Raw genomic sequence first — 16175 nt, 5'->3', positions numbered from 1 at the left:
GAAGCAAGAAAATACGACCCATAATCAGGAGGAAAAATCAACAGAAACAGACTCATAAAAACAGAGATGACAGACTTAGGAGACAAGGACATTAAAACCGCTATTATTGGGGCCGGCCTGGTGGCGCAGTGGTTAAGTGCACACATTCTCCTTCGGCGGCCCGGGGTTCGCCGGTTCGGATCCTGGGTGTGGACATGGCACCGCTTGGCAAGCCATGCTGTGGAAGGCGTCCCACATATAAAGTAGCGGAAGATGGGCACGGATGTTAGATTAGGGCCAGTCTTCCTCAGCATAATAAAACAGGAGGATTGGTGGCAGATGTTAGCTCAGGGCCAATCTTCCTCAAAAAAAATTAAGAAAAAAAATAGGGTTCTAAGTTTCTTACAGCAGCTCTCTAATTTGCATGCCCTTGGGTGAAGTCTAACTCTTCTTTGGAAAAAGAAGATGCAAGGACTTATTTGTATGCGACAACTTCTCATAAGTAACTGATAATTTTTCATTTCATTGGCTCTAAAAGCCACTGCAGGCACAACTGGGGAGGCAATATTACAGCGACTTTAGACCATATTTATCAATGTCTGTGAGCCACATTGACCTCACCTTCATCTGACAGGGCCAATGTACATTTACCACACCAGAAATGGAAAGTCAAGATTGATTCTTCTCTCTCTCTCCTCTCTCTTCACATGTCCAGCCCTTCATTAAGTTCTGGCAACTCCACCCCTTAAATACCTCTCACATTCGTTCATTTCTATTTCCACTGCCACAGCATTGATCCAAGCCACCGTGGCCTCTCAGTTGACTGCCCATTCTTCCCAATACATCCAGACAGATATTTCCAAAATGTAGATTTGATCATGCCTCTCTCCTTAAAACCTTCCAATGGTTTCTCATTGCCCTCAGAATAAAGTTCAAAATCCTGAACTAGGCCTCCAGGCCTCCGTGACGTGGCCTCTCCCGACCCTGCCACCCTCATTTCACACCACTCTCTGCCCTCACGGCTCTACCGTACCAAAATTTCCTCAAAAACACTATGCTCTTTTCTACGCCAGTTCCTTCATACGTGCTATTCTCTTTGCCTACAATAGTCTTCTCTCATTCTTCAACTAGTAAATTCCTACCCAGCCTTCAGGGCTCAGTTTAAATGTCAACTTCATCAAAAAGCCACTAAGTTTGTGGTAATTTGTTACAGCAGCAATAGGAAACTAATGTTCATGGGATACAGGAAATAAGGGACTGAACACAAAAGAGAGGCAGAGCACCCATGGGATAAAGGGGAAGGGAGAGCCTGGATGAGAGCCCTGTGGGAGGTAACTAGTCCAGCTTAGAGAAGACTCAGAGACGGGTGTCTCCAAGAAGATAAAACGGATAGATTGTCTGGTGTATCTTAATGTATTAACAGCAGACTTAAACAACTGGGGGAGAATTTGAGAACAGATTAGTGATAAGGACATAAAAACTAAGCAGACAAATAAAAAAGATAGCTATTAACTCCAAGAAGTACAAAAGTTATAAAAGTAGTCATAGTATACTACACAGCTCAACTGTAAATAATAATTACAGAATTAGAAGAACATAAACACTGAACATGCAGCTAACCAAAATTAAGCTATGACTATTAAGGAGATGGGAAGTATACGTGGGGGAGTGACGCCAGGGTTTTGAAAGAGAGCAACATCCTCTTCCACACGTGCTGAGCAGTTAGCAGACGACTCTCAAACTGAAAAATTAAGAAGGTGCTGTATGTGCCTTGTGGTAGAAATACAGAGGTAAATACTAGAAGAAACCCACTAACAAGTTCCAAATGGTTGCTTCTAGAGATGGGAAATGGAGTGGAATGGTGAAAGGACTGCTGGTTTTCTCTACGAGCCTTATAGACCTATTTGACTCTTTAAACTACGTGCATGTATAATTTTGTTTTAAAAATCAAAAAATATAAATTAAAAACTACTACTACACTTAGCATGATAATTAACTTTTTTCTATTAATGAGGACTTAGAGAAAGTAATTGGGGGACTGAATCTAAAACTTCACTGCAAAGTCTGCATCTCTAAGGTATCTGCAGCTTCAAGGGAACTATTTTGTATTTTAAGTCCTGAGGTGAAGTACTCTTAACACCCTGGTACAAAGCTCTTTTCCACACACAATTTCACATTTTCTTTAGGATTTTACCTAAACTTTCTGTGCAACGTTTTCCTATGATATTATAAATTATCTGAAATAGCTGACAATATTATTCAACAACGTCAGTGGTGTATCACAATTGTTTTAGAAAAATGGTAAGAAAATGAGTTTCTCTGGAAAAGACTCTCAGCAAGGTTTAACCTCGCAGTCTAACCTCCTCAGTCTCCACAAAGGCACAGTTTAGTCTCAGGTTTTAAAGGCAAATGCTAAAGATCAACAATTCACTCTGACTCGAAGGGAAATGGACACCAAAGTAACAGAAACAGTTTCTTACCACCTGCTCCTTCCAAAATGCCCCGGACTACTGCCTGAACACCACTGGGTCTCATCAACCTTTCGGAGAGCAGCTGCCCACACAGACGCCAAAGCCAAGCTGGGGCCCGAGACCTAACTTGTGTCTTCACATCTGTGAAGGCCTAAAAAATAAAGGGAAAGGTCTGAATTGAATGGCAGTGAAATAGATAGGATATGTAGAAATTATTAAAAATATATATATATATACAGTGAGTCATATTAACAACTAACAGTATGCTACACAGACTTTAGAAGAACATTTTTTCAAAAAAAAAAAAAAGACCCTCTCCTTTACAAAACCTTCTTCAACATCACTTATAAGAGAAAATAGTGGGGCCGGCCCGGTGGCGCAGCGGCTTGGTGTGCACATTCTGCTTCGGCAGCCCGGGGTTCGCCGGTTTAGATCCCAGGTGTAGACATGGCACCGCTTGGCAGGCCATGTTGTTGTAGGCGTCCCACATGTAAGGTAGAGTAAGATGGGCATGGATGTTAGCTCAGGGCCCACCTTCCTCAGCAAGAAGAGGAGGATTGGCAGCAGATGTTAGCTTAGGGTTAATCTTCCTCAAAAAAAATAAAGAAAAAGAAAATAGAAATACAGTAAAACTTCAAGTGAAATTTCAAACTCAGAAATAGACAAACACTTCAGTGAACAAAATATAGATTAGGAGAACACAAAGTTAATAAAACCGATCTCTGAATGCAGTCCTTCCAATCAAATCTCGCTTCTAAAGAAGAATCTATGAACATTACCCACCTCTAGGAGGACAGCTCACAACAGTGAGGGGGCACTCCAGCCCTGCCTCCAAGGTCTTAGCTACTCTCATTCTTTGGGACACGGCAGTTTCAAGAAGGGTTGGGTTCCTAAAGGGCTCCTTTTTGAGAGCTCTGTGGAGCCATCATTAACAACACAGACTTGGTGTCCCTTATTTTGGGCCTAGAATGTGAACTATGTTGCTGTCAATCATTGTATTTAAATATGTGAGCATAAAAATTAGTGACAGAAACATTTTATCCTAACTGGCCCATCCTCTCTCTTTTATTTAAGGAGGATTAATAATTACCATTTATTGAGGGGGTTATGGTGTGCCAAGCACTGTGCTACGTACCTCCCACATAACCTCAAAAGGGAATTACAAGGAAGATGCTGTTACTATTCCTATTTTATGGGTAAGGAAACTGAGGATGGAAAGGTTTACTAATTCATACAACTGCACGCGGGGGTTAAATGCCAGTACGCCTAACGCCAGAGCCTCTGCTTTTTACCACGTTCTCATGATTATAATGCATTTGGTTTAATCTGGCAAACTGAGGACTCATTAGAGAAGTGGAGTGTGAGGCCAGAGGAGCCCAATGGGAACTACAGTAATATTCTGAGCATGAGATGAACATGACTTCAACGAGGAGGTATCTTTGTAGCCAGCTTCAGCTGGTCCTTGTTCCTGACCTACAGCCAATTCCTTTGACCCCTCGCACTTTACTCACCTGGATTCCTAACTAAAATTTAGGTACTAAAAACAAATAGATAATTCCATCTACAGCATCAAATCATTTCAGATAAGATAATTATTTTTAAGGAAAAAAAGAAACTATCTTATGCCTACTAGAATATATACTATCATGTTTTTCAAACAAAGGAGATAAGAATAGTCTCAATAATAGTTCTAATCTTAATTTCTTGACTTCAGATACTCCATTCAAAGAAAAAGATGTCCAAATATTTTTGACAAAAGAATGTATTGTCAAACAGCCAAATTTTAGTTAAAGAAAAAAAAAGATCCAGTTTCAGAATAAATAAAATACATTTTAAATAAAACTGCCATATCCTTGGGAAAAGTGTCCACCATTCCATTAAAAGAAAAATCTTTTTTTTTGTGAGGAAGATTGGCCCTGAGCTAACATCTGTTGCTAATCTTCCTCTTTTTGCTTGAGGAAGATTGTCGCTGAGCTAGCATCTGTGCCAATCTTCCTCTATTTTATGTGGGATGCTGCCACAGCATGGCTTGACGAGTGGTGCTAGGTCCATGCCCAGGATCCAAACCTGCAAAGCCCCGACCACAGAAGCAGAGCGCACAAACTGAACCACTATACCACCAGGCTGGCCCACAAAAGAAAAATCTTTTAAAATCATCCTGAGCCAGCCCTGATGGCCTAGTGATTAAAGTTTGGTGCTCACCACTTTGACAGCCCAGGTTCACTTGCCAGTCTCGGAACCACACTACCCGTCTGTCATTTGCCATGCTGTAGTGGCAGCTCACATAGAAGAACTAGAACCACTCACAACCAGGATATACAACCATATACTGGGGCTTTGGGGAGGGGAAAAAAGAGATTGGCAACAGATGTTAGCTCAGGGCAAATCCTTCCCTGCAAAAAAAGAAAAAAAAAAGGAGGTAGAATTAAAAAAAAAAATTATCCTAAGGGTCAGAGTAACTTGGTTACTCTGCTAGCTTTAAAAATACTATTTAATGATCTAAACGATGAAATAAGATTCAACTAGATTATCAAATTTCCCAGGAGAAGACAGCACACCACACGTCATCATTAATGATTCACCCACAAGAGTCCCCAGGCCTGGAATACCTGAGGTGGTCCTCCCTGGAGGGTAAGTAATTCTCGGACTGCTAATGGTTGATATATTTGATTCAAGATGTCTCTCAAGGCCTCCCTGGACAGGGCTCTTTCCTCTTCGGTTAACACCTAAAAGAAACATGTACCTGGCTTTAGCAGAACATAAACCAGGCAGGCAATAGATGGTAATGTTTCACAATACTGTACAGACACTTGTAGGGGGAGAGAAAGGAAGGCTTCTTTTCCCTCTTGATTCCCTTCCACATGGAGGAAGCTACAATACTGAAACACTCCTGGTCCTCTTTCCATCCCCTCACTCACTTCTAGGCAGATCATCTTATTGACTCATCTCACTGCTGCGTTTGGAATAGACTTACTTATTGGCGAATTTTGGCAGGCACAGCTCAGCTCGTTCCTCTTCTATGTCTTGGGAGCAAGTGCACATTTGTTTCTGCTCTTCCTTGCTGTAGATTTTACAGAGGTATATCCCCTGCCATGGGGCAGAAGCCACTGTAGTTTTCCAGCACTACTTAAAACTGGGTGAGTAGTAAGTATGTCTAATTCTGGAATATACTTTTAGGAAGCCCATTCATCTCCATCTTTAAGCTATATCCTCCAACTTTGCATTTATGAGCAACAGAAATGATATTTTGACTTTTCATCTCTCTTACTCTGTTCACTGTCTTTTAATTCATTCAGAACTCGGGCAGCAAAGAGGGGTGCTATTTACTGGGCACTATTAAGCCTCAAAGTACTGTCCCCCTGTGGTAACTCAGTAGAGCAGTCAAGATCCTGCCCATTACCGCTTAGCAAACTGAGGTACAGGTGCTGTCTAGAGCAGCAGCTATTGCTGGAAACTGTCCAGCTTCAAAATGTACACTCTTTGTGTTTCCCCTTCTGTCAACTTCTTCACCTGCCTTCCCACCTCGTCCTTTCTGTGTGTTTCCCTTTTCTTTTCTCTCTCCTACCTGAGACCCCTGGGGAACTGCTTAAACCCAGTAATAGTAATAAGACCTGTCAATTCAGACCCCCAACCCCCCATCTCAGGAAGTGCAGGCAGCAGATACTGACAGAACTGTCAAGATTCACACTCTGTCATACAGAGCACAGTGCTCTGCTCCACACGACACAAATGCACCAGGGGAGCTCATAATTTCGTGTCACTGCTCGGATAGTGGCTTTTAAGCAAATGTTTGTGAACACAGGCAAGAGAGAGATTAGAAAAGACGAACCAACAGAAAAGGAACAAGTTGGAAGGTGACACAGCAGGTGACAGAGAAATGAGGCAGGTGGGCATTATGAAGTCTGGCTGCAATGGCTAAGGAATTACCCTGCATATGAGCTGCACGGACCCTTGATATGTTTATATCTTAACAGCTTCCTCTGGTGAGGCTCCTATGCTGATGCTGGTGGTCCTCTTGTGGGGGAGTAGTGGTCCCTGCTATGTCATACTTGTGAATCTTGTCTCCCAATTAATGTGTGAGCTGTTTGAGAAAAGGACTATGCCTTATGCTTCTGTAACCTCCACGGCACCTTTATAGTCCAGGTACTCAAATCCTTACTGCTTGAGCGTCAGCAAAACTCAGGCACATACCCCTAACCCTACTAATAACAACGAACAGTGACTGAATCACGCCCTGCACCAGGTGCCTTACTGACTTATCTCATTTAATCCTCCCAAGAACTTAATGAAGGAGGGATGACTACTTCAATACTAACATTAGTAGTAATTACTTTTGGATGAGCACTACTGGGGATTGAGATAGCCACTTTAATACATTATCCCTAATCCTCACAACCACCTTCCAAGGCAGGTATTATTATACAAATTTTAAAAAAGAGGAAACAGAGGCTCAAAGAAATAGCCTGCAATAGCTGTTTCACAAAATGACAAGAAGGGACAGGTGAAATGGACTTTCCAGGTGTGCAAAGGACTAGCATCTAATAAATGAAAGCTCCAACCCCCTAAAAAGATTCATTTATCCACTGGATATGCTTTGGTATTCAATAGGAATTCTAGATCTTTCCATCAGCCCTTTTCCAAAGAACTAAGAGTTAGTTGTCTTTTACAACAACCACACACAAATATATACAAATATATTCTCTCTCCCCCTCAGTGTATGTTTACCTCTTCCTCAGGTTTTAGTGGTTTTCTCTTGGTCGGGCAGAATCCCAGTTGGCACAAGCCTGCCGCAATATCCCCAAAATGGCGGCAGAAAATCAAGCTTCCCAGAGATGCGTGCTGAGCAACATTTAGGAGGACCCTGCAGCTGGTGTACAGTCTCCGGGTTGCATCCGGGGCAGCATCAAGACACACCACGTCTTGAACAACGGCCCCAAATTCAGTCCTATATCTCAAAGGGAGTCCAACACCAGGCATGAGATAAGGGCAGACACCCAAGGTGACTACAAACTGCAAGACTGACTGCACAGTCTTCTGCTGTGAGATACTAAGTGTATCTGGACTCAGTGCAGGAGCAGCTTCTGGAGTCCTAGGGTTGGATTTGCCCGGATTGAAATCAGCCGCAAGGTGGATCATGGTTTCCTTCAAGCACAACAGCCACAGCAAGATTTGAGAGGTAAAACTCCAGGTGACGTCCACAGAGTTTTGTGGCCATTCTGCCTTATTAGCAATTTCATCCCTCAGGAGTTTCAATGTCTTCCAGTGAGGATCCTTCAGCAATTTGTCCTCCACAGCAGACAGGTTAGATTTTAAAGTAGCCAACAAGACGTCATGTTTTGTGATCTGCAGTGAACTTGAGCCTGATCCTTTGGAAGGAAAAAGAGATTATATACATGGAAATCAAATCATACTTCCCTCTGTGTGGAATGCCTTGCCCACTCCAGTTCATCCCCTGAGGCCTGGCTCAGATGTCCTTGCCTCTGGAAATCCTCCCCAATTATGCCACCCCAGCCTAGGCAGAATTCAAGACCACACTTCCTGCCTTCCCACAGCACTTTGGATATAGTTAGAATAGTGTACCTAACACGTTATACTTCATCTAGTTTGTTCTATTCCCCTTATGTTCTGAGGGCAGAGGCCATGTCTTAGTCATCTTACTGGGCTTAAACTGTAGCCAGAACAGAAATTTTAAAAGTTGAACATTTACCACAGAAGATTCTTTCAGTCAAACTGTTCTAGGTGCCAGGGATAAAGCACTGAACAAAACAAAGTAACCAAGTCCTTCCCTCGTGGGATTTACATTCTAGTGAGGCAAATCACAAAATATAGCTATAGGGTTCAAAGGGATTAATTTAATCACATCCCTCCAAAATATCTATTCTCAATTTTTCCCCAAATTTTCCTAAAATGGTCTTTACTGCCCTCTACTGGTGAAGGAGCTCTTTTTTTTTTTTTTTTGAGGAAGATTAGACCTGAGCTAACATCTGATGCCAATCCTCCTCTTTTTGCTGAGGAAGACTGGCCCCGAGCTAACATCCATGCCCATCTTCCTCCACTTTATATGTAGGACGCCTGCGACAGCATGGCTTGCCAAGCGGTGCCATGTCTGTACCCGGGATCTGAACCGGCAAACCCCAGGCGGCCAAAGCGGAATGTGCGAAATTAACTGCTGCGCCACCGGGCTGGCCCCATGAAGGAGCTCTTATACACTCTCAGCAGTTGACATCAATGAGGACTCCTTCCTTGAAACACTCTCCTCTCTTGGCTTCTGGGACACCACTCTTTCCTGGTCTTCCTCCTACCTCAAAGGCCATCTCTTCAAGGTCTCCTCTGCTGGCTCCTTTTCCTCTACCAGATATCGAAACGCTCTAGGGCTTGTCCTGAACTCTGCATTCTCTTCCTTGATAATCTTATCCTAGCCCAGGTCTTTAAAAACCACCTAGAAGCTAACAACTCCCAAATTTATATCTCCAGCCCATGTCTACCCTCTAAGTTTCAGAGACACACTTCCAACTGGTACATGAAATCTCCACTTGGATGCTTCTGAGGCATCTCAAATTCAACATATTCATAATGGAATTCTTGATTCTCACCAATACCTCCTGCCCCCTGCTGCAATCCAACCTGGTCACTAACTGGTAACTAATTCTTTTCCTTATCTCCCTATCCAATCCATCACCAAGCCTTGTCTGTGCTGCTTACAAAATGGTTCTCAAATTCATCCATTTTTCGCCATCTACCCACTGCAATCTTTGTCCAAGTCATGATCATCTTTAAACTGAACTATGACAACAGCCTCTTAACTGTTTTCCCTGGTTACACTCCTCCTCTCCCAAAAATCTACATTACGCACACCAGAAAAGGAGACCCTCTCAAGTCTTCAAATAGATTTCTTTTGGTGAAAGTGTGCACACACATTCCTGATATATATATGGCTAAGAGTGGAAATGCTGAGTCATAAGTGCCTCGAAGTCTCAATTTATGTATTATCTGCTCAGAGTGGCCCTTCTTGACAAATCTAAAAGCCATCCCCCACACTAGTAACTCTGTGATAGCATCTAGTATCTCTTCTTCATAATACTTAGCACAATCAATAATTATTTTATTTGTGTTTATTTTCTTTCTTCTCCCCTAGAGTTTAAACTTAATGAGGATTGGCACCATGTCTCTCTTGTAATGCTTTGCAAAGTATATAAAGTAAACACCAAATGAGTTTTTGTTAGTTGATTGTGTAAAAGAATGAATCAATAAAGATCTCCTTAAAACTCCTAGAAGAGGGGCCAGCCCTGTGGCGCAGCAGTTAAGTGCACACGTTCCGCTTTGGCGGCCCAGGGTTCACCAGTTCAGATCCTGGGTGCAGACCTACGCAACACTCGGCAGACCATGCTGTGGCAGGCATCCTATATATAAAGTAGAGGAAGATGGGCATGGATGTTAGCTCAGGGCCAGTCTTCCTCAGCAAAAAGAGGAGGATTGGCAGCAGTTAGCTCAGGGCTAATCTTCCTCAAAAAAAAAAACAACAAAAAACAACTCCTATAAGAAAAACCTTCCCACAGATAAAAACTATCAACTCTGGACAAAATGTAAAAAGCAACTACCTGAAGACATCTGAAGGTGATAAAAGTGAGCAAAAACTGGGAAATGATTGGCATTCGTCAATAGCTAAACACCAGAGATAAAGAGAAAATCTTGAAAGCAGCCAGAAAAATATGACAGTTTACATACAGGGGACCGATGCTATGAATGACTGCGAACTTATCATCACAAATAATGAATCCCAAAAGACAGTAGAAAAACATCTTTAAAGTGGTAACCAGAAAAAAACATCAAAAAACTGCCACCTCAGAATTCTATATCCAGTAAAAATAATCTTCAAAAATGAAAGTAAAATGAAGACATTTTCAGATCGATGAAAACTAAAACAATTGACTGCCAGCAGATCTGCACTACTAAGAAATGCTAAAGGAAGTTCTTCAAGCTGAAGGAAAATAATACCAGATGGAAACTTGGATCTTCAGGAATGAAGAGCATTGGAAATGGTAAAATACATGGGTAAATATAAAAGACTAATTTTTTCCTCTTAATTTCCTTAAATACATATAAGTGGCTAAAGCGAAATTTATAAAATTGTATTATGAGATTTATAACTTTTATAGATAAAGTAAATATGAAAACTACAGCATAAGGTCTAAGCGGGGGGGGGGGGGGGGGGGGCTGTAAAAGGACCCTTACAGTTGCAAAGTTCTTCCACGTTATGTGAGGTAGTACAATATTCATCCTAAACAGATCATGAAAAATTAAGGATGCATATTGTAATTCCAGGATGACTACTAAAAATATAATGCAAAAAGAAAGGTTATGGTTATAAAACCATAATAAAATGTTGAAAATATAAATGAATACAAGCAGCAACAGACTTCAAAACTAAAGTTAATACATTTTCTAAGAAACAAATTAGAAAGGATCAAAATATAATTGATGATAACTTAAAGGATATTCAACAGTGCATTATTTATAATAGTGTAAATTTAAAACTCCATGTCCAATAACAGGGGATTGGTTGAGTAAATTATGGTCTACCTGTATCTAACATACTATATGTATGTATAATATTTATTTTATTATTTATTGTCTCTCCACCAACTAGACCAAAAGCTCCAGGCCAGCCCAATGGCGGAGGGGTTAAGTCTGCATGTTCCACCTTGGCGGCCCAGGGTTCACAGGTTCGGATCCCGGGTGCAGACCTACGCACCGCTTGTCAAGCCATGCTGTGGCAGGTGTCCCACATATAAAGTAGAGGAAGATGGGCACGGATGTTAGCTCAGGGCCAGTCTTCCTCAGCAAAAAGAAGAGGATTGGCGACAGATGTTAGCTCAGGGCTAATCTTCCTCAAAAAAAAAAAAAACATAAACTAAAACCTCCTTGAGGACAAAGATGTTGCTCTGTTTTGTTCACTACTGTATTCCCTTTGCCTGGAACAAGACCTGTCTGACATGTAATAGCTGTTCAAAATAAGTAGTTGTTGAATGAATGAATAATGGAATACTTGCAGCCATTAAATTATGTTGAATATTATTTAATTACATATTCATTAAATATATTCCACAGTGAACAAAGAGTATGAAACACTATATGAGCAAAGACATGAACAGTGTACAGAAAAAGAAATGTAAATGATGTTTAAACCTAAAAATATGATCAACCCTTCTCATAAGAGAAAAGTAAATTAAACTATACTGAAATAGCACTTCCCATCTATCAACTGGGTAAAACCCCAAAGTTTTATAACACATTATATGGCAAGGTTTTGGGGAAACACACACTCTCATACATTGCTGGTAAGAACTAAAATGATAGTTCCCTAAGGAGAGAAATTTGGGAATATCTAGCAAAATTACATAGGCATTTAACCTTTGCCCCAGAAATCTTTTAGGGATCTATCTTATAGATAGATACACAGGCAAAAAAGCAAAGTGCCATACACATAAGACTATTCACTGTGGTGCTTCTTATATTAACGAAGGACTTGAAATAACCCAAATTCCATTTATAAGAGAACTGATTGAATAAACAATGGTATACCCATATAATGAAATACTTGTAAAAGGGAAAGAGGAAGATTTCTATGTACCACTAAGTAGTGATCTCTAAGACATATTAAATTTAAAAAGGTGTAGGGTCTGGCCCCGTGGTTGAGTGGTTAAGTTCGCGCACTCTGCTGCAGGTGGCCCGGTGTTTCGTTGGTTCGAATCCTGGGCACGGACATGGCACTGCTCATCAAACCACGCTGAGGCAGCGTCCCACATGCCACAACTAGAAGGACCCACAATGAAGAATATACAACTATGTACTGGGGGGCTTTGGGGAGAAAAAGGAAAAAATAAAATCTTTAAAAAAAAAAAAAGTCAAAATAATTCCTAAAAATCAAAAACAAACAAATGAACCTAATAATTCTATACTCTGTGTCCAAGGTGGCAAAACTAAATTCTGCAGGTCAAATCTGGCCCACTGCTTATTTCCATAAATAAAGTTTCATTGGAACACAGTCATGTCTACTTATCTCCATATTATCTATGGCTGCTTTCCAGCTACAATGGCAGATGCCAGTAGTTGCGACAGAGACTGTGGGTCACAGACCCCAAAATATTTACCATCAGCCCCTTCACAGAAAAAGCTTGCAGTCCCCTGCTCTATATAAAGTTAGCAGCATAACCACACAGATAATTATTTCAAGTGACTTGAAATATAGAACTTCGACTGCACGTCCTGAGGACAAAAAAAACAAACAAAAATCCCTTAAACAGTAGGTTTGTTGATGGTGGTGACGTAGGATTTGTTATTTAAAAATATTATATTCATGTATGAGTATGTATGAACGTGTATTTATATATTTATATGTATGCGTGTATGTGTATATATATGAAATAAGTACATAATTACATTAACTTCATTAGGAACCAAGATTTTCAGATAAAAGAAATACAAAGTTAGTATAGAAGAACTGCCAGGTGGACAAATATGTGATAAAGAATCTAGGTCATGGTATATCGGTTTTCACCGTAAAACTCCTTCAACTTTTCCATAAGCTTGAAAATTTTCATAATAAAATGTTAGGAAAAATTTGAACTCCATAATATTTCATGTTAGCTGGGAACATCAGTAAGAACTCTGGATTCACTCTTTGTTTTTTGAAAATCCACAAATGTCCTAGCTCTAATCATTGAAAGTGTGGAAGCAATAACACCTCAGCAGCAATGAATATCCTCAGTGTCCATATTGTGGCCTCTAAATACCACTTTTCCTCAAAGAGAGTTGTTTTCAACAACGTGGCAAGAAATGTGTAGGAGGAGCCTGAGACATCATGTCGTGCCTGAAAGCAAGGAAGTTATCAAAGACTATTAGTGTCATGTCAAAGGGTCCAAGAGCCAGCATGAAGTGGCTCCCAAGGCCACAAATGGGACAACTTGAGTATCAAGAATAATGAATACAGGGGCTGGCCCTGTGGCCGAGTGGTTAAGTTCGCACGCTCCGCTTTGGCGGCCCAGGGTTTCACCGGTTCGGATCCTGGGTGCAGACATGGCACCACTCATCAGGCCATGCTGAGGCAGCATCCCACATGCCACAACTAGAAGGACCCACGACTAAAATATACAACTACGTACCAGGGGCTTTGGGGAGAAAATGGAAAAATTAAATCTCAAAAAAAAAAAAAAAAGAATAATGAGTACAGGGGGCCGGCCCTGTGGCCGAGTGGTTGAGTTCTCGCACTCTGCTTTGGCGGTCCAGGGTTTCACTGGTTCAGATCCTAGGCGCAGACATGGCACCGCTCATCAACTCATGCTGAGGCGGCGTCCCACATGCCACAACTAGAAGGATCCATAACTAAAAATATACAACTATGTACCAGGTGGCTCTGGGGAGAAAAAGGAAAAATAAAATCTTAAAAAGAAAGGAATGAGTACAATAATTGAAATCTGTCACATATACAAAAAAAAATCTTAGTTCATAATAAAACAAAAAGAAATCACTAAATTGGCTACCTTTGGAAATTGCTAAAACACCAAGTTATTATTCTGAAAATCTGTCAATAAAGGAACAATATGAACCCAACTGTATTAAAATATATGCATGTATATGTGTATATACACACACACACAGAGAAAAGGGTCTGAAAGTCACACTTCAAAGTATTAACAGTGACAGTCTCCGGGTGGTGGGGTTTTGAGTGATTTTTCTTTTTTGCTTAACTATATTTAAATGTTTTTCCTACAGTGAATATGTATTGTTTCTGTACTAAAAATGTTATTTTAAGGTTATAAAACAGTAGGTAGTATATGAGACCATTTTTGTCAAGAAGAAAAATAATATTTCCCAAAATGTAATCTCTGGATAGTGAGATTAAGATTATTTTAGTTTTCTTCTTTTAGTTTCTCCATATTTTTTAAAGCTTTACTATAAGGAACATTACTTCTAGTAAAATAAAAAGGAAAAATAATATTGTTCTGTAAAAATAATGAGAATCAGAAGAGTAAGAATTTTCCAGTACTTCTCTAGGACTGTCCAGGGCAAGTGTTCTGACCCACTGGCATGAATATCTGGTTCCTTTGGCTACTATATACCTAAAAAGGGAATGAGTGCTCTTATAGCCTGTTGCCACTAACCACTGAGATCCCTAAACAACCTCTTAAGTGACTTTCTGTGACTTCCTAAGATCTTTGAAACCAAACATGGGACACAAAGAATGAGATTTAAAACAAAAACTATTAGCTAAGTTTTTCAAGAGCCCCTTAATAAAGCAGACTTCTCTGCCCTCTACTGGTGATAAAAATAAAATCTACTTGAAAATAAATAAAGGTGTTTCCTTAAAGCAGTTCTCAAGGTGTGATACAGGGACTCAGGTTTCAAGGATTTTCCCAAGATTCTCTCAGGGAATCTGCAAGGTCAAAGCTACGTTCACATTAATACTAACACATTATTTGCCTTTTACACTCTCTTTCTCTCATGAGTGTACCAAGTATGAAAGGTCATTGAGTCAACTAACCTTTAAGAAATTACCTCTTGTTCAGTTTTAGTCCAGAATAAAAGAATATAGACAATTATCTCAAAGCGATTGAATTCTCCTCCCTTTTTCAACTACATATCTACGTGAGTCTAGATTTTCTTCATCTATTTCAATCTAAACAACCTGTCATGACAGATTGAATGGAGACACAAATATGAAAATTCAGTGGTCTTCTTATAAGCCAGAATTAAATAAATTTGCAAAAATGTGAAACAATGCCGCTCTTCCCACTGTTCCTTTATTTTGCAAAATAAATTTTTCATTAAGAATGTCACTATGTTAAGACGTAATGGATTTACTATTGTTATTTTTAAATAAATTCAAAAGGTTTCTCTTAAGGACTTAATTTCTAATATAGTAAATATTGATATACATAACCCACATAAAAGCTCTTTTAAGTCTGCAACCATTTTTAAGAGTGTAAAAGTGCTGAAACCAAATAGTTTGAGATCTGCTGCCTTAAAACAGTGTTTTCCGGGGGCTGGCCTGGTGGCTCAGCGGCTAAGTTCGCACGTTCCGCTTCTCGGCGGCCCGGGGTTCACTGGTTCGGAATCCCGGGTGTGGACATGGCACCACTTGGCAAGCCATGCTGTGGTAGATGTCCCATGTATAAAGTAGAGGAAGATGGGCATGGATGTTAGCTCAGGGCCAGTCTTCCTCAGCACAAAGAGGAGGATTGGCAGTAATTAGCTCAGGGCTACTCTTCCTCAAAAAAACCAAAACAAAACAATATTTTCCAAATTTCAATCAAATAGCGCTTCCACAAGTTTTGCCATTTACCTGAGTACCAGCTGTGTTATTTGTTTTATTCATTTAATTATTTCTTCAAATTAAACCATTTTTTAAAACTTAAATTAGTAATAGCTAATACATTGCTCTAAGTGCTTTACGTCTTTAACTCAATCCTCACGACAGCTCTGTGAGATAGGGATTATTACACTATTATTCTTATTTCCAGATGAGGAGACTAAGGTTCAGCTATTTGCCCCAGGGCAATATTCATCTCAGGCAGTCTGGCTCCAGAGCCCACTCTCTCGTCACTACACTACACTATTCAGCCTCAAATGTTTACACACCACCTCAGCCGTCCCTATCACACTTGGGGAAATGCTGCCCTCACGAACGGCATTGTCTGTTCTTCGCATTCACCAATTTCAGTGCCT

The 16175-nt window shown here is 40.4% G+C and overlaps 1 protein-coding gene across 10 annotated transcripts in view; it reads right to left on the bottom strand.

Annotated features, from left to right (window-relative positions):
• Positions 1-16175, bottom strand: part of TANGO6 (transport and golgi organization 6 homolog) — a 192368-nt gene that overhangs the window by 173640 nt on the left and 2553 nt on the right. For all 10 annotated transcript variants that reach the window (XR_006521440.2, XM_044761541.2, XM_070500726.1 and 7 more), the window contains exons 2-4: positions 7176-7816; positions 5060-5176; positions 2460-2601 (exon numbers count right to left, since the gene is read on the bottom strand). Coding sequence is in view for 9 of the 10 variants with exons in the window: in XM_044761541.2 (XP_044617476.2) it covers positions 2460-2601; positions 5060-5176; positions 7176-7816 (900 nt within the window). In the remaining variant the exon portion in view is untranslated. The remainder of the gene's footprint in view (positions 1-2459; positions 2602-5059; positions 5177-7175; positions 7817-16175) is intronic.

Source organism: Equus asinus, chromosome 28 (assembly GCF_041296235.1).
Source record: "Equus asinus isolate D_3611 breed Donkey chromosome 28, EquAss-T2T_v2, whole genome shotgun sequence".
Taxonomy (NCBI): Eukaryota; Metazoa; Chordata; class Mammalia; order Perissodactyla; family Equidae; genus Equus; species Equus asinus.
The sequence above is the reverse complement of the archived record's forward strand: the minus strand, read 5'-3'. Positions and strand labels throughout refer to the sequence as shown.